Consider the following 19,249-nt stretch of genomic DNA (forward strand, 5'->3'; position numbering starts at 1 on the left):
CACATTTTTAAAGTCAAAATTTCAACCCATGGGTTGAAAGAAAAGGATTACAAAAAGGAGAGAGATAAAACATGAAACAGTAAGCATAAGAAAGCCAGAGTGGCTATTTTATTACCAGACAAAATAGACGAAGACAAGGAGCATTACAGAAGATGAAGAGAGACCTTTCATCACCCGACCTGTGCCCCGGCGCCCCTCCTTTCTGGGTCACTAAGTTGATTCTGGATTCTTGGACGTTACAGCAGCAAGAGCCCCTTACAGAGTTCACAGCTTTAAAAATCCAATTTCCTACACTGATGAAGTGAAGAAATCATGTCAGCTTTTAGTGTTATTTGAAATTTCAAAATGACTTAAAAGCAATGAAAACAATGATCACTTGAAATGTTTTTTCAAATTATATCTACGCTCCCCAAATTCCAGTGCTCCCTCTTCCCCTGTAAATTTACTGTCTTGGGTAGCTGAAGGGGGACCAGGATGGAAAGGAAAAAGGAAGATGACCTAAAAGGTCAACATGAGACAGAATTCCTACACTTACGTAGGAAACCCTCAAAATTTTTCAAAACTTAGTATTTAGTTATAAAAGCTTCCATGAAGAAGCTAAATGACAAAAGTGTCAATGAAATCTTGTGTTTTTTAGTGAATTCTAACAGAATTCCTAACTGGAATAGAAACCTGGGATACGAACTAAAGTCTTATACTGAAGGGTTAGCCCATCTTGTCTCAAATCAGACTCAATAGATCCTACCAGTTCCAAATCAGGACAAGAATCAAATGTGTTACGATGCAAATTAAAGAGAACATCCAGAAAAACAGGACAAGAGAAAGAAATGATAAAACAAGGACATTTATCTTTGTTACTTGTAAAACTGAATCCCCCCCCCCTTCGCATGAAGGTAAGAGACCATGCAGCACAAGAGAGAGAATCACCCCTGCATTTCAGGAAGGGCTCCATCCACTTTCCACTCCCCACACCAGCACCAGCTCCAGCAGAAACCCAGAGCCATAGAAACCAACAACCCATTCTTTTAAATTTAAGGAAAACAGCATCTAAAATATAAAAATTTTAAAGTTGGACCCATTTGAAATTTTAAAGATGATTATCACTACACAGTTATAGCGACAGTGATGTGAAAAGGGCAGAGGCTTTTTAAAGTTAAGACAGATCTGGGTCCAAATCTCATGTTCTGCTCCTTGTGAACTATGCATGTGGACTTAATGCAAGTAATTAATTAATTTGGCTCCATTTCCTCACATGTAAAATACCTGTTTGTTGTCAAGACTTTAAGACACGAAGACAAAGATAACATCTATAATGCACCTAACACGGTGTCAGGCTAGTACATCCATGTTCCCTCGAACCGGCAATTCATTTGTTTCTCATACAGAGAATCTCATCGTAGTTTCCCTGTTTTTAAATGTTTTCATTCATTTCATTCAATAAGCAGGACGGCACATCTACTGTTTAAGTGCCAGGCACTCAACAGGGAACACAGATATAAAAACTAGACAGAAATTGTATGCGTGTATCTATGTACACACGTGTGTATATATGTGTGTGCAAAGACACAGACAAAAATATGCTACTAAGAAAGATGCACGGTGTAAGAGTACATACACAGAACGTGTGCCGTCCACTGTTACACTTCTAGGTCTGCCCTGGTGAGCAAGAGAAGGCTTCAAAGCCCAGCCAATTCTGGGAAGATACACTGAGGTTTGCCAAGCAGGACAGAGGGCGGAACAGGGCGTCCTAAGCCGAGAAGCCCAAAGACAGTGAGTCGAGGAAAACCAAGTCATGTCTAGAAAATGAGTAGTTGTTCAGGACACGTGGGGCACAGGGTTCACACAGAAGTGAGGCAGGAGGAGGAGGGGACAGTGACCAACCAAAATCAACTTAGCCTTCTAGTTTTCAACAGAGTAACATTATTACATTTTGCAAACTCCTCCCACCTGGCTGGAGAAATCGCACTGCCGCCCTGTAACTGGGACTGGCGCTTGAGATTTTCTAAGCAACAATGGAGTTAAATTCAACCATTATCTCCTTTGAGTGACAATTCCGGGCAGCGGAGATACTTATTCAACTATGTTATAATAAAATGTGATTTAAATGATCAATTATTAATTAAAACCATCTTTTTTTTTTTAATTAAGAAAGAAGCAAAGATCGTGGTGTCTCTCCCAAGCCGAGCCGCCTGCTGGTCAGCACATGGCATTCTGAGAGCACCACCGCCAGCCTTGCCTCGCTCCCCTAACCATCATGGAAGCCCTTGGCCCCGCCAGGAGCACAACTTCTCACCTGAGGGAGGCAATTCCAGCTCTGCCTGCATCAGCACCATGAGCCGCTGTCCTACTCCCCCCATCAACAAGGCTCAGGTATGCTCCACATTCGTGCTAATTTCATGCTCATTCAACAAGACTTCTGAGCCTACTCTTCTTAAAGCTTACACTTCTCTCAGACGTCCCAAACCTCTATTCCAAGTCCCCAGAACTACCTTCAAAAAATCACCTTCCATTCCTATCTTACTACCATACATGCATTTGATGCCAAGTCAGGAAAAAGAACGTGCCAGCAACCATGAGCACAGGAGCACGGGAAGAGCAGCGTGAGGGGTCACCTGTCCGCATACCTGCTTGAGGGCAGCGGGAGGGGCGCAGAGGTGCTCAGCTGCTCCCACGCGCGCCTCAGAACAGCACCTCACCGCCCTGTCTAAACAGAGATTCTCCCACCACGGCCATAAACACCAAGCCCCTCACCGAGGACTCAACCACAGAAACGACGTTCCCACACGGAGGGAAAGGAAAGGCTGGCTGCTGGCCCTGCACATGTGGCCGGGACCACACTTTAGGGGCAACACAAGGTAATTAAGGGCCATTCTGACCACCTGGGCTTTTTCCTGAAACACTGAATCCAGAACTTAAGCCTGCTAGTCTCTAAAATGACTTTTCATCAGACTTCTTAAAGCTGTAGCTCATCTCCTCATCAAGACAAAAGCAATCTGTCCTATTTCTTTCACTCTTGTGACTCTTCTCAAAGATTGGCAATAATCTGCCAAAACTAGGGACAAGGCTGACTCCCCCATCCCAACACCCTCGTCTTAAATTCTCTTTTCTTGGATCTCTTGGAATATTTTCTACCTTTCTAGACTATTCTTGCTTCTCTCTAACCCTTTTGTGTAGGTAGTTTCTTTCCCCCCACTTTGTCCTCCTGTACACATTGTACACACACACACAACCCTCCTCCCCTCGATAAGCCACAGCTTCCACTACCATTCACAGTGCAGAGGACCCCAAAGTTCTCCTGCTCTGACCCCCACGGCCGGGTTTGCAGGTACTTCAGAGTCTGCACCTCCATGTCACACGTGTTCTGAAAACCAAACTGTCCAAACCAACCTTATAAAAAATCAGCTCTTCCTCATGACTTTCTGATTACCACCATTTTCCCCAGTAACCTGCAGTTCTCAAACTTGAGGCCTTCAGTTACTCTGTAAGGCACTTTTCTTGCCGCCACATCTGATCAGTCGCTATGAACTAGAAATTCTACTTCTATGAAGTACTCTGTATTCCCACACCTCTCAGTTTCCAATACCCTAATTCAGAGGCTCTGATATCGTCTGCTTAGAGCACACTGGGGTGTTTGAACCCCATAAGGTACATGAAGCTTTCCCGAGGAATAAATCAAGCGGATAACTCCAAGGGCTACACCAGACCCCAACCTCCAGGAGTACTCCGTCACAAAAATGTGCCTGGGCTGTGGATCGAAGACTTTCCCTTCACAACCTCCCAGCTCCCGTGACCTCAAGGCTGCAGTGCTGCACTGCCCCCGTGCAGAAAAGCCTCCACTGCAAAAGCAAAGGGATCCTCTGCAACACTGATGAAGTGTTAAGAGTTCAACTCTCTAAAGGCTGTAATATATACTTTTACAAGTCAGGTATTCATTCTTCAACCCTTTGCTTTCAAAAAAATTGAAAGACCGATAGCTCATTAAAAGTAATTTTAAAATTTTTGACACATAGGTTGGAAGAAGTTCAAGGAAAGTAGTGGCATCGCTAGTAAAACCCTTTCCATCCACTTATCTATGTCAACAAGATTTCTCCGGGCTTACAGCTCTTAAAATAAAAAGTAGAAATTGATGCTAAATACTGTCTTATTCTAGCAATAAATTATATTCACCCATGAATACATGTTACTTTTTAAAAGCTCCATCCATTTTATTAACAGACACCTATTTAATAAAATTTTGTTTACCAAGTGTTTATCATAATTTGCAATACATTCTGGTTGATCAACTGAGTATTAATAAAGAAAACAAAGTTTTAAAGTTTTTTTATGGCCACAGGAAATTAAAAATTTCAATTTCTCCTTTTATCTTTGGTGCAAAGAAACGTGATAGGGTGATCAATAAAACTTGCAAGCATAAAAATATATTAAGGTAAAATTTTGTGCAGGAAATAGAAAGATCAGGAAGAAAAAAAGAACAATGTAAAATTCCCAATTTAAAGTTTATTCTTGAATATTTGAAAATGGATGATAGTGTGAAGTGCTACATTTAGATTCCATTTTTAAAAGTGATTATGACAGTTTCATTTTGAAAATACCTTTAAACTTGAAAATGTCTGAGAGAAAATTTCCGAGATTAGTTTAGAAGGTATCCAGTCGTTAAGTTTGAAGACCACTGCTCTCGACTATCACAACGGTCAATCCACTTACTCCAGTCTCCTCATCCTAACCCGGTTTGCAAATCAGAACCACTTCCACCTTCCGACAGCCCTTCCTCCCTCCCCTCCCCCACCCGTCTGGATGAAGGTACCGCTCTCCCACCGTAATCCAAGGGCCCCCTGATCTGCCCCCACAAACCCCGCACACAGCCTGGGCGGGGGGCCGTTTTCTGCAGGTGCCTCACACTTTTCCACCTGCTCCATGTCTGCCCTCTTTACCATCTCAGCTTACACTCACCTACTTATAAATATCACCCAGGAAGTTATTTCCTACTCTTTCTGATGAAGAGCTCTTCCTCCTATGAACTCCCCACAGCCTTGGGGGCCTGCGCTTTACTCCACCAGCAATCGCAGCGTTTTATTTTTTCTTCTTTATTTTTTTGTTCCCCCACCCCCACCCCGGCAACCGAAACACAGGTAAAGTCCCAGAAGACGAAGCCTGTCTTGCTAATTTTTATTACCTAAACAAACAAACAAACCCAAAAAATGGGGTCTAATGCTTCTCCAGAAGAATGCCTATTCATTAACATTTGTTAATGAGAAGGTAGTCCACAGAGACACCTGCGAAGACAAGGGTCTTTTAATAGCACTTTATCCTCCCCTAAGACACTCACAGACCATTAGCATATTAGCACCTTTGAGAAGTACTACACCCAAGAGAACTGATTAATTTGTACAACTTAACTTTCACCAAGCTTGATGAAAACATCCTTCTATTCTCCACACAGCCTCTAGGAATATCCACTAAAACAGAAAAAAGCTGATGGTCTGTCCTCCTTCAATCTTTCCCTTGATAATGCTAAGGCCACAATAAACTTGCCGAATTTTTGTTTGTTTCCCAAGTCCTTTACATCTTAGAAAATGAAAGATAACGAGACACACCATACAGATTTAATCATTTATAAGAGTTACCTTAACATTTGGGGCTTTAAATATTTTAACAAATAAACCAACGAACAGGAAAGGCAAGCTCTTCTGAAAAGCAGAAAGCCAGCAAGGAAATGTAACTGATTCAGGTAAGAATCATCTACACACACTAATACTAACGGGTGAATGTTTGTCTGGGAATGGGATATCCCCCAGCATCAAGTCACTTCTCTTACCAACTTTTGATACAGAAAAAAAAAAAAAAAGAGAGAATCTTTAAGTGGAGAAATCTGGTAGACATCACACCTTAACCAAGCTGTTAAAATCAAATTACCACCACCAATGATGGAGAACTGACATCAGGTGCCTTTTGAGATGAAGCACTGAGAAAATCACGGAATTACTTACATAGCATCTCTGCACACACACAAAGAGGGAGGGAGGGAGGGAGAAAGGAGCATAACCTGAATTAAATCACGAGGAAACAGATAAAACCAAGCTGACTCTTCAAAACTACCAACATCATGAAAGATAAAGGCTGAGAAATTGTTCCAAACTAAAGAGACATGACAACTAAATGCAATGGCAGGAGCCTGGATTGGCAAGATAGTTGCTATAAAGGACATTATTGGACAATCGTTGAAATCTGGGAATGAGCTACATATTACATAGCTGATTTGTATCAATGTTACGCTTTCTGAATTTGAGTGATTATGAGAGCCTGGCCTTGCTCTTAGGAGATACAGGCTAATGGTCAGGTCTGCAACTCCTTAAAAAGGTGCAACAAAGAAATTAAGATTAAGAATAACCTATACATTACACTGTGTATCTGTAATTATAATCGTATAGAGAAACAAAGAGCAAACTGCCAAAATGTTAACAATGTTGAATGGAGGTGAAGAGTTTGGGGAATTAACTATAACACCTGTGCAACCTTTGTGTAAGTCGGAAAATTCTCAAAGTAACAATTTAATTTGAAAACAAATCATTTCATTATTTTACCGCAAATTACAATACGTTTTATGGCCTTATTCAGCTTGGCCAGAAAATCACAATTCATCTCAGCAACTATATACTGAAGGCCTACTGTGTGCTGGGCTCTCTGCTATGGGTAAAGTATAAAAATGTTCCAGATATATATCCTCAAGCAACAGGTATGTCAAGTTTCAATGTGTGACAATATGCTTATCAGAAATCCTTTCTTCAAATATATTGAAAGTTTACTAAATTCTTAGAAATGATTTTTACTAGTAAATAAGTATAAATTTGTCCTAGAGCATATTTAATTTCACAACTGAATTTAAGCAGGAATAATGTGCTAAAGCTTACTCTATGAATATTTCAAAAAACATTTCCCTAAAGTACATATGCACATGAAAGAGGAAGGGGCGTGTTTATCTACTTTCAAATTAGGTACCAAGATCACATTTTCTATACAGCATTCTACTGGTCAGAGATGCAGCACATCAGAGCGTTTGCAGGTGTGGACTCCCATACATTATAGATGTGGTGTTTGTTTCTCCAGTGTGCAAACATTTTCCTTGCAGTCCTATTAACCCAATTGCTTTGGTTAGGAATCCTTTTTTCTGTACGTAATCCAAACATAAAACTTGAGCTAATCCAGGTCCAAATAATCACCAGTCCCCATAAATGAGGTACCTGAATTTATCTAAAGTCTTGAGGTTTTATTTCTACCAAAAACTAATTTGATAGATTTAAATGTGAAAATAATTTCTATCAAATCTGACTTTGAATACAACTCCAAAGCAGTATATAAATTTAAATATAAATTCAGCAATACGATTTTGGACTGACCACTTCAGTAATCAGGTAGTGCCAGGATCAGACATGTCAGATCACGCCGATGTTCTTGCCCACTTTTGCTCCAATGACTGGCTCCCTTATGTATGAGTGTTTTAAAACACAAAGAAAAAGGGTATATTGTGCTTCCAACATTCCCATGGCAGGCACTACCTGGACAAAAATGATTTTACCCACCAAATACTTGGAACATGCTATGACCTTCACATCGCCCAGAACCTCTAGGAGGTTAGATAACTAAATAAGGGACAAATTAAGGGAGGTCAAAACTGGAAGGCAGGAAGAGTACAGTAATAAAGAGTAATAAAGTAATAAAGACTGTGTCAGCCAGGTCTAGATGTAACCCAACACTTGCAACGTAGGTGACTGAGCAAATTACTTAACTGTTCAGGTAAGCCTCATCAGGTGCCACTTCTGTAAATTTGTGGAGCTACACACCTCATCGGGGAATAGTGTCAGCAAGATTATAGCACAACACGCAACACACAGTATGACAACACGTGGTAATTTTTTTTTTTTTTTTTTTTTTTTTTTTTGCGGTATGCAGGCCTCTCACTGCTGCGGCCTCTCCCGTTGCGGAGCACAGGCTCCGGACGCGCGGGCTCAGCGGCCATGGCTCACGGGCCCAGCCACTCTGCGGCATGTAGGACCCTCCCGGACCGGGGCACGAACCCGTGTCCGCTGCATCGGCAGGCAAACTCTCAACCACTGTGCCACCAGGGAAGCCCAACACGTGGTAATTTTAAAAATGAACAAAATCCAGAAATTTCTCCCACTTCCCTTCTGCAGCAAGTTAAAGAACTATGTGAGAGGATATCTGAGGAAAAAACTTTAAAACCTACAAGGTCTGAATAGTATTCTACCCTCTGCCACCAAGCCATGTGTGCAAGACCTTGGGCCCAAACTTTCTCATGCTTAAAATGAGAAGGATGAATATATAGTCTGTCCTCTAGCTCTTGATTTCTGTAATTCTGGAATCATTGGCTCACGACAGGCATAGCACAATTCAAATTTTTAAGTTTATGTGATTCTCTGGATGATACAGCAAACCAATTTAAAATATAAAATTCAACTTTTGTTTACCAATATTCTTTTGTTACCATTAAGGCTGACCCGAAATGGTGAAACGTGCTTATTAGCATGATAAAAAACAAGCAATATGTTGCTTCTTTTAATCTGGTGATCAATATTAAGATGAAAGTGAGTTTAGTGATTATACAGGTGGGCTTTGTTACAGTAGAACCAGCAAGGAAAATGTCTCAAGAATTTAATCATTTAAACTTTCATAAACTACCATACCTCACCATAATCTCAGATGCTCTTCCGTTCGCGGATTACAACATCACATTGCAGGTATATGCCTTGTGAGATATTTAGAGTTAAAATAAATGACACTGGGATGTCTTTAAAGTACTCTAGCTGCCTCCTCCCAACCCCCACCCACAAAAGTTCAGATGTTAAAGGAGAGTAAGTAAAAGGTGGGTATAGGATGGCTCATTTGCTTTTGTGTATTTTCGAAATTTCCCATTTAAAAAGTGAACAGGGCTTCCCTGGTGGCGCAGTGGTTGAGAGTCCGCCTGCCGATGCAGGGAACACGGGTTCGTGCCCCGGTCCGGGAAGATCCCACATGCCGCGGAGCGGCTGGGCCCGTGAGCCATGGCTGCTGAGCCTGCGCGTCCGGAGCCTGTGCTCTGCAACGGGAGAGACCACAACAGTGAGAGGCCCGCGTACCGCAAAAAAAAAAAAAGTGAACAGTATTTACCTTAAAAAATCAATGTAGTGCATAATATTAAAAAACTAAAAAAGAAAAATATCATGAATGCAGAAAAGCATTTGACAAAATCCAACATTCATTCCTAATTTCAAAAAAGGTCTCAGGAAACTCAGGGGACTTTTCTCAACCTGATAAAGGGCATCTGTGAAAAAATAATAAATTGAACAGCGAAATTCAAACTTCCACGCTTCAAAATACACTGTTACGACAATGAAAAGAAAGTCAAGGGATGGAAAATAATATTTGCAAATCCCATATCTGAGAAAGGACCTGAATTCGGAATATACAAAACTCTCAGAACATAGTAAGAAAACAACCCAATAAAAAAAGATTTGCACACCTCACCAAAGAAGATATACAGATGCTAAATGAGCACATAAAAAGATGAGCATTATCAGACTTTAAGGAAATGCAAATTCAAACTGCAAAGAGAAACACACTTAAGAGACTAAAGTGCCCGGCAAGGGTGTGGGGCACCTTGGACTCACACACGCTGGTCGGGGCGGGAAGCCGTACAGCCACTTTGGAAAACAGTCTGGCAGGTTATCTATCCGAGAGAAGGGAATGTTACATCCACACAGAGACTTGCACCTGAGAGAGCCGTGATGGCCAAGAACTGAAAGCAGTCCAAAAGCCTAGCAACATCTTAAAGACAGAACACCTGAGAGAAGTGATGTAAACTTGCTCAAGATGATACAGTGAATAAATGGCCTGAACCTGGCTCTAAGTTTATGAAGCCCAGCGCTCTTCCCCCTTCACTGAACTATACCGGGACATATTCCAGAAGCGCAGCACGATCAATGCTCAAATACTAACCAAACTGGTACCAATTAGGCCAGAAAAGGAGTCTGCTCCTAGGTCTGGGGAGAAAGGGAGCTAAGAAGACTGACTTGTAAGGAGAGAGTTGGGGACGGGCGTGGGGAGGTGGCCCTAGGGGGACCTGCAAGCTGGGAGACTGTGCAAAAGTCCCCTCCTACAAGTTCTAGGGAGCACTGGCCTCTTCACCACCTTCACCAAAGTTGCAGAGGTGTGTCACCCGCTCTTCTTCCCAAAACATTAAATCGTTTACTTTCAGATCCAAGTTAAAAGCAAAACAACACCCCAATTCAAGTGCAGAAACTGCCCACCCTCTCATGTAGCTGATGGCAAAAATTCTTTGTCATCAAGACAGAAAAATGAAAAATTCCAAAACATAAGGCAAACACAGGGGTGAAGTAACAGTAGTTTAATAAACAAATATAAAATATTTGTTTTGATGAGAGGAGGAAATGAGGCCAAAGGACCAGAAATATATAAACCAGTGATCAACACGTGGCAGACTAAGAACTCCACCCAGCAAGGGCATGTTCTCTCTCACAGGTAGAAGAATAAAAACCTATGCATTTAGGTGTTGGGTCCCCCACGCCCCGGTCCTGCAGCTACAAGCCCAAGCGGCTGACACGCACGGTTACAGAGAACAAAGAGTACTCTCCCATTTTTTTCTTTTTTTTAGAAATTCTGTATGGGGAATTATGACCCAAGGCATCATTAACTGATTCTATATGCATGTGGGTACCACTAAAACCATTTTTAAGCACCTTTTCTAAGACACCAACCATATTATCTCTCAACAAAGACTTCTCCTGTCCAGTCTTGCTGGTAGCAATCAAAACATGCTACAAGTCTCATGACTTGCTCTCCCAAATCCCTATTTAACAACACTTCTAAATATTATGATTTTCAAGGGCACCTTCTTCAGGTTTTCGACCGACTCCCTGGCCACCACAGGACACAGCCCCAACCTTTCACGCCTCGCTTCCCCAGGTGGCGAGACTCTAAGAAGCTTATCAAACCCAGTTTTCAGAAACAGTCGAGGGCCCAGAGGCTCTGGATGGAGTTTAGTTTAGGTAGTTACACCCAATTAGTTCTGGATCCATCGTTAATTCACTGTTTCAAACCTGAAAAACAGTATCATGTAGAAGGACTCCAAAACTTTAACAGGAAAAATTCTGTGCTGTGTCATATTCCAGAACACAGCTCCAAAAGCCCTTCCACAGCATGCTAGTCACAGCTGAGAGAGGTTAACATAAAGACTCACACCTGAGCCTCATTTGAATCCCCTCCCTCTAGGTTAAATTAAACCTCAGGCAGCATGCTAGATTCATCTTCAAGGGTATTTATTCTAAGCACAGGTTCAAACAAATCGCCTACGCAAGCTGGGGCAGCTCGATGGTGTAAATTGGGCAATCTAAGAAAAAACAGTGTTTAAAATACAATATTTAGAATCAGGAGGCCTGGCTTAAAATTCTGGTTGGTGCTTAGGAATTTTGTCCCCTGAGAGAATGATTTAGTCCCTCTGCATATCAGCTGACTTATTTATTAGTATCGGTACACCAGAGCCTACATGTCCCACGGCTACTGGGAAGAACCACCCGCATACAAAAGCTACTGCAAATCACTAAGCGTTACATCATCTTTCTTTTAAAATAATCTTCTTCAACATATTACTGACAGAAATTTAAATTTTAATCTAACTCCTGTGAAATTATTTTTACAAACGTTAACTCACCAAATCCTACTGTATCTTAAGTCCCATCTCACCTATCCTAGAAATCTAGCAACTTCAATGTACATCAAAATTGCATCTGTGAAGAACCGACAGTAGAAATTTAAAACTCTTTCTCTGAAAGTCTATCCAGAATTCTGCACTGACTCCCATCATTCCAGGCACAGGAAGGGTTCACCCAACTCGGAAGTTGCTCTGCTTTCACTCTGAAATTCAAAGTGTGTTTCATTGGACAGTATTGGAAGTATCCCTTTTAACCAAAAACAAACTTAGTTTTTCAATGCATTATTCTCCTAAACTTAATTTTTTTTCTAAACTTAATTTTAATAGTACCTTAAGACGATGATATTTACTTAACTTTATGACCTTTTGAGATGTACATACAAGGCGCCATTCTTCACACATTAGGATTTTGTTTCTTTTTCTCCAAGGGTTACCAGTCAAGTCCATCTCTGACCAACCCTTTTCCAGTTCTACCCACTTTTCTACTGATTCTACACAGAGACTTGGGGGCTTAAAACGAAACAGATCAAATGAACGACCTGAGAGCCTCATCTCAGGATCTGGCAATGCCCCCCTTTCAAGATCTGGACCCCACCCAGGGCCTCCCCCCGGCACCCCAGCTTCTCATCACTTGTAGAATAGTATTTACTCTCTCTTCCTTCTTAGTCTAGGTTCTGCATTTAGGAAAGGTGACCAAGACTATAGAGCTGGAGCAAAGAACAATGTCTTCCCCTCTCAAAGGCTGACTCAGCCCTGGCCTGGCTGAAGGGGCAGGTCTGGAGGCGGCCTCCACCAGCGCTGCCCAAGACAGAAGACCGGGCTCAGGAGACACAGCCCAGTTGTGCGGGCAGCCCAAGCCCCTCTCTAACGTCTCTGGTCCTCTCCCTTCTCCAGGATGTGCAGAGCCTCTCCATTCCCTGCCCGTCCATCTCGCCCTGGACCAAGGTCCCACCACCAGGTTCCCCTCTCACCCTTTCTCCCTTCAAAACAGATGCCGAGTGGTCCTTCAGCTGGCCATATGTTCCAAGATCCCTTGTTCCTGAATATTCTGGGTAAAGGTTATCACCTGTAGAAACTATAGCAACTAAGAAAATAAGCAATTATTCTAAAAATGACTTCAACCAAATTATAAATATGCAAATAAACTGTGCCTTCAAAGGTCGAACATTTTATCCTAAATTAAAACACACTGGACAATACTGTAAATCAACTATACTTCAATAAAAAAAAAACCCACACTGGGAATGAACTGGACCTTAAAAAAAGTTAACTGCAAGCATTAGCAGCAACTGTAAATATGTAAATTCTGTGGTGTAATGGTCGACATCAGTATTTCCTTCCCTGAACTTTCCTTCCAGCTTCCCTCACTTTTTACTCATAATAACAACACATAATAGTCACTATTTCCCTGCTACTATTCTAAGTGCTTTACATGCATTAACTTATGTAAGGCTCTAAACAACTCTATAAGGCAGGTAATATTAATTACAGCTGTTTACAAATGACAACACTTAGACACAGAAAAGTTCAATTGAGCTGCAGGAATCCATCCAAAGTGACAACGCCAAGAACGGAACAAAGCAGTTCAGCTCCTGAGTCTTGTCTATTAACAACTGTGCTAGGATGCTTCTGACACCTTCATTGTCACACTTACATTAAAACTGCTTATAAACCACTAGAGGGCACGGATTGTGACCATCCTTCACACTGCTCTATCCTCAGTACCAAGCAGAAGTCTGGAGGGTCCTGAGAAATCACTGTTGAGCTCTGCACAGGTAGGCTGCCCCTTCTAGACTGTGCCCCTTAAGGGTGAAGGGCCAAAGTACAGCTCATCCTTTAAGCTTTAAGTGTGCAATGGTACCTAAGTGACAATAAATGAATGACGGTCCGCGACACCTGCTGAAGGAAAGCGTCTTCTATCTGCAAAGCCTTGAACCTAAATACAAGCCTGAGAAGCCCCCGTCTGGAGACAGTCACCTCTCCAAACCTCTCCCATTCTAACTGCAGAAAATCAAGCGCTGCCTTAACTAACATTTCAAACTTACTCGTAGGCAGCCCAGAGTCCTACGGTACAACGTTAAGGAAATGTAAGTGCTGTCCTTCACTACACGTGCACTGCTGCCTTAAGAGAGAGTTTTACTGAAAAAACATAAACCCAGACTTCGCAAAAGATAAGTTTACATATGGTTAATTCATTTTCGAAATACTTCTTTTTAGAGACTCCTAAAGAGTAAATTCCCCTCACTTCACTCAAAACACCCAGTAATTTAAAAATTAAGCTTAATGTGGGCACGAGAAACCACATTAGACATGCTAAGGATTAACTCCACGGCATTTACAAGAGCAATTTCAAAGCGCAGCTACCTCGGAATTCCCGACTTGGATGATATTAGGGTCAGTGAGTCTCAGCACCGGGCGGGCTTTCCCCTAAGCCCCACACACGTCCCTCCCGGGTCACCACTTCAACTCGAAGGCAATTTCCAAATTATCTTCCGACCTCGGAAGAGCACATACGAGAGAGACACTTCCTTTCTGACACTCCTCCAGGAACAATGTCAAACTTTCTGCTTTCCTTGAATCAAAAGACCAAGCCCTGAAAACTTCACTGTCGCCGGGAAAGCCGAGATGAGAAGATGCAGGAAGGCCCGGCTGAGTCGCCAACATTTGCGCCGAAGAAAGACAGTCGGTGAAGCCGGACCATCCCGCCCAGGCCGCCCCTTCTGCCTCCGCGGCCACGGACCCCGGATCCCGGACCCCGGGACGGCGCGGCGCTGGGGCGGCCTCGGGAAGGCTCCGTGCGGCGGGCGACGCCCCGACCCGCCCGCGGCCCCCGTCCCCGCCGAGGCGCCGGGAACCAACGGCCGCGCTCCCGCTTCCGCCGCCGGGGCTCCGCCCGAACGGCCGCCGGCCGCCCCCGAGCCCACGCCGAGGCCTTGGGCGCCCGCCGCCCTTCCTCCCGCCCGGCCCGGGCCCGGCCGCTCACTCACATCCGTCCGCGTCCTCCGGCAGGTCCTCCTGCAGCAGCGTCAGGTCTGCGCCGAGGGAGACAAGAAAGGCCGTGAGCCCGCCGCCCGCCTCCCGCCGCCCCGCGCCCCCGCCTGCCGCCCGCCGCCCGCCGCGGGGCCCGTACCCGCCATCTTGCGGCGCCCCCTCCTCCGCCGTCGCCCGGGGACCCGGGGCTCCAGGGGCGGTGCGCGCGGCGGCCGGTGGACGCGCGCGGGGGGCGGCGCCGCGGGGACGCGCAGGGCGGGCCGAGGGCGGCGGGCCGGGGGTGGCTCCGGACGCCGGGCGGACCCGGCCCGCCCCGCCCGCCTGCGCGCCGCTCCGCCTCCCGCCTCGCTCGCTCCGCCCGCCGGCGCGCTCTCGGCTCAGCCCGGCCCAGTGGTGCGCGGAGTGTGGTGGCGCGGCGGCTGCCGTCGCCGGAGCCCCGCGCCGTGTGGCGGGCGGGGCGGGCGGGGCCTCCCGCGCGCTTTGTTGGGTCACCGGTGCCGCCCAACGGGCCGCGCGCACCGGGGGCCGCGGGGCCACCTCTGGGCGGGAAGCACCGCCTCCGCGCCGGCCGCCGGGCGCCGCGAACAAAGCCGCGGGGACGGCGGGGCATCCCCGCTGGTCCCCCGCGTCCCGGCGCCGGGCTCAGGTCCGCTGCGCCGCCCGCGCGGTGGGCGTGCGACCCGGGTGTAGGAGGACGGGCGACTCTCGCCCCCGGGATTGTCGGGATTAATGAAGAATGGCCGGAACCGAGCACCGTGTACTGGGCATCCCGCAGGTGCTGGGGGAACGGCGCCTAGCATTAGCTTTTTGTCTTTAAATAATTTTGGTAGCCCTTGAGGTGCTCAGCTGAAATGTGTAACACAGACACTATTATTCCACACGTGTTAAGTGATGAACGCAAGCTCCCAGTGCAGAGTGGGGGCCCAACCCAGGATTTCTGACCCACTTCCCACTGTCCTGTGTCCAGGAGTGCAGCCCACCTCCCCGTCTCCCCAAAGCCTCCAAGATGGTGATGCCCTCAAGGGAGACAACACAGGGACTTGTGTAAGTGATGCCACGTTGGGCTCTGGGGGAGGAGACGAAATTCTGAATAGTCTGCACGGTGGTCTTAATCAAGGACACTATATTACACCAGAGCCTCTGAAATTCATAATTCTGGGTAATAAAATGGGTCCCACGTAGCTATTCCAAAAACTTCCCTCTCAGATGTTACAGGATGGAACGCATATTGCGTACTATGTATTAGGTTTCTGAGAGTAATAAAAACTGGAATAGCATCTCTAACTCTAGGTGTGTGTCTAATTTTCTCAAACATAGAATAATTAAAACTAAAAGCCAAACGGGCACAATCTAGTTGCACACCCTTATGTGAATTCAGCTGATACTCTCAAAATGACAAGGAGTTATAAATTCACAAACTATCAATTGACTCAATCCGTGAGAATTTTGCCTTGCTGACACCCACCATTTTAGCAATTCTGGGTAGGAGGAGCAGAGCATCTGGCTCTTTACACTAACTGGTGGTCTCCCTGCAGCAACACAAAATCGACAGAGCGCCAACTAGGCTTCAGCCCCTGGACACACAAAGGTGAAGAGAATGATCTGGACCATCTACCCAGTAAAGTCAGACTTAACAATTCTCAGTGATGGTGATAAAACAGAGGTTATGCACCAAATGCTAGCCTGGGATACAGATCAACTAACTCTGCCTTGGGTAGTGAGGCTGCACAGTGTGTTTTATCTCACGTTCTCTGGGAAGGCAGCCAAGGAGGAGGGGCTGGGTAGTTTTGTCCATATTGTTCAGGAGCTGTGCATTTAGTTATCGTCTTACCTGCATCCCATGTTACAGCAGGTCCCTTGAGGCAGCTCGGTTTTTAGACATTTCAGTGAGGATGTTCTTATTCACGGTTTGGCACAAGCATGTTTTTTACATTTGATGTTTTCTCCCACTCTCTAGTCCTTTCTCAAACATACAATAAAAATTTTTTTACACCAGTATTCACTCTATAAAAGGCACTGTTTCCTCCTCATAGAAAATGGTATTTAAAGAACAGCCATTATTATCCTATGCCCTTACCCCAACTGTACTTACAGTGTCACGCCTGTGGATGCTGGAAGCTGTGTGTCTAGTGGTCAGAGCACAACCCAGAGTCTGCTCTGCCCCTGAAATCTGCAAAATAGAAGGAATGTCACAAGTCACTTTTAAAAAGTATTATCCAACTATGGCTATTAAGGCCTGGATTTTTCAGAATAAGTCCTCTTCCAAATGATAGTGAAAACTTTTATGAGTAGCCACGGAGCCTTGGACATTGATAAATTTGACTCTTGAAACACAAACATAGTAAGTATCATGGGGAAAAAACTGCTAATAAACAAAAAACCCACCTGACATTGCTTGCTGCTGTGTCATTTATTAATTTTTGTATTGGTAATTGAACTGTTTACTTTTTCTTTAGGATGATCCTAAAGCTGAAAGTATATAAAAGGCAGATCTTTTATTGTTTTGAATAATAAAAAATGAATGAATCTGAAAATGGGGACATACAATAAAAATGTTTTTAAAAGAAATTTTTAACCTTTATTTTCATTCATCTCTGGGTTTTTTTTTTTTATCCAGGTTGATGTCCCCCACAAACAGCCACTCCCCAGTAAAAAGAACAAATACTTTTTTTTTTATTAATTGCCAATCTCTTACCCAAAGCCTCCTATACATGTTTTCGTAAATTGTATAAAGGTAAATATTTGAAATTTTAATCTTTCCTTTCTATGCTTCTTTTAAGCCTCCTTTAAAGCTCCATGTCAAGATGACATTCCAAATTGTGAAATCTTAACTTTTACTAGAGCTTTCATAGTTTGGCTTTCTTTTTCAAAGACATTGGATCTCTTTTTATTCACATTGGCTAAAGATACATTTTCTCACACCACCTTAGGAAAAGAATAAAGACTAGAGGGAGAAAATAGCTACAGAACTGAACCCTGTCCAGAGTTCTCTCTACTCAGGCTCTCCTTTCTCCATTTACAGGAGTTGAAGGCTGCCCATAGATGCAACAGAACTTCAACTCTGTCCGTGATCAGCCAGACTGCCAGTTTCTTAGCATAGGCTTGTTCTGAACAAAACAGTGCAACCTAGAACCACCACTGTAAACAGAGTATAAAGGAAAGTAAACCCTCTGTTTCTTATCCACCATGTTAAGGACTCCAGTGCTTTTCACAGCGCTCCAGATTAGCAGAACCAAAAGGATTCTGCACTGAGGAATCTTGCGGTTATTCCAGCTGAGGTACAGCACCCATCCAATTTGTTCCACGCATTTTAAATTTATTAGGAAAACTAAGATGTGAAAATAGCATTACTGAATTAAAATGGCAGTGTTGGTTTCCATTATGCCTTTCTCTCCAAATGCACAAAGCCTCAGTGGCAATCATGTTCAAAGCAAGGTGGAAGAGCCTGCCCCGATGTCTGGCAGAGTACGTGCTTGAGGAAACGTTTATTATTCTGAATCTGAATGGATGGGTCAAGTTGAACCAGGAAAAAACCATAAGCAAACCACATACTCAAACCCAGATAAGCTCAGTGATTAAACTATGCCTCGATTCTAAAGTCTTTTCATACTACCTCTGCCCTCTGGTTCTATGATTCAGAACAAAAGTTTCTACTCCAATTTCACTTCTGTGTAACTAACTCCTTGTAACAAAATTCCTTCTGTTCCTGGTCCTTGATTCCTTCATTTGGTTTTAAAAAATAAATTAAATATATATATTTATTTATTTATAAAATATACACATATATAGGCACCGTGACACAACACAATTCATACAAAAGATAACTACTCCATTTTTTAACTTTTTATTTTGAAATAATTACAGATTCACAGGAAATTGCAAAAAATGTACTGGGAGGTCCTGTGTACCCTTCAGCCGGCTTCCCCCAATGGTAATATTGTACATTTTGCAATATTTTTGAGATGTATATACTAGGCATTGTTAGGTGCTTTCGTGTACTTTCAGATTTAACGCAAACAGCTCTGTGAAGTAGGTATTGATATTTACGTTTTTCAAATAAAGGAAACCAAAGCTCAAAGAGGTTAAAATTTTGACAAAAGTCAGATGGCAAATAGGGGGGCTGGAATTCAAACGCTGGAATCCTGATTCTAAATGATGCTAATAGGATTTGTATATCATTATGCTCATGACTTTTCCATCAAAATTGTCTCTCAGCCAATTTCTCTGGCATCAGGAAAGCCTCTGTCCTTTCACATGTACGGTCTTGGTATCTTTTTTTTTTTACTTCCATTAACACATCAGGCCCTTCTTTCTTTTATTATTTAATTTTTATTTTCTTTATTTTTTTTGGATGCATTGGGTCTTAGTTGCAGCACACGGGGTCTTAGTTGCAGCATGCGGGATCTTTCTTTGCAGTGTAGGCTCTTCGTTGTGTGCAGGCTTCTCTCTAGTTGCGGCGTGCGGGTTTTCGCTTTAGTTGTGTCACGTGGGCTCCAGGGCGTGTGGGCTCTGCAGTTTGCGACACGCGGGCTCTCT

At 43.8% G+C, this 19,249-nt stretch overlaps 1 protein-coding gene across 8 annotated transcripts in view; it reads right to left on the bottom strand.

Annotated features, from left to right (window-relative positions):
• The window catches only part of PPP4R1 (protein phosphatase 4 regulatory subunit 1), a 61,066-nt gene extending 46,082 nt beyond the window's left edge, over window positions 1–14,984 (bottom strand). For 5 of the 8 annotated variants that reach the window (XM_067699702.1, XM_067699704.1, XM_067699703.1 and 2 more), the window contains exons 1-2: window positions 14,853–14,984; window positions 14,710–14,754 (exon numbers count right to left, since the gene is read on the bottom strand). In XM_067699702.1, coding sequence (XP_067555803.1) covers window positions 14,710–14,754; window positions 14,853–14,859 — 52 coding nt within the window. In that variant the 5' untranslated portion in view covers window positions 14,860–14,984. Of the gene's footprint in view, window positions 1–12,693; window positions 13,103–14,236; window positions 14,448–14,709; window positions 14,755–14,852 lie in introns of those variants that run through there. The other 3 variants (XM_067699707.1, XM_067699708.1, XM_067699706.1) reach the window with 3 other exon arrangements.
• Between the last annotated feature and the right edge of the window lie 4,265 nt (window positions 14,985–19,249).

Source organism: Pseudorca crassidens, chromosome 12 (genome assembly GCF_039906515.1).
Source record: "Pseudorca crassidens isolate mPseCra1 chromosome 12, mPseCra1.hap1, whole genome shotgun sequence".
Taxonomy (NCBI): Eukaryota; Metazoa; Chordata; class Mammalia; order Artiodactyla; family Delphinidae; genus Pseudorca; species Pseudorca crassidens.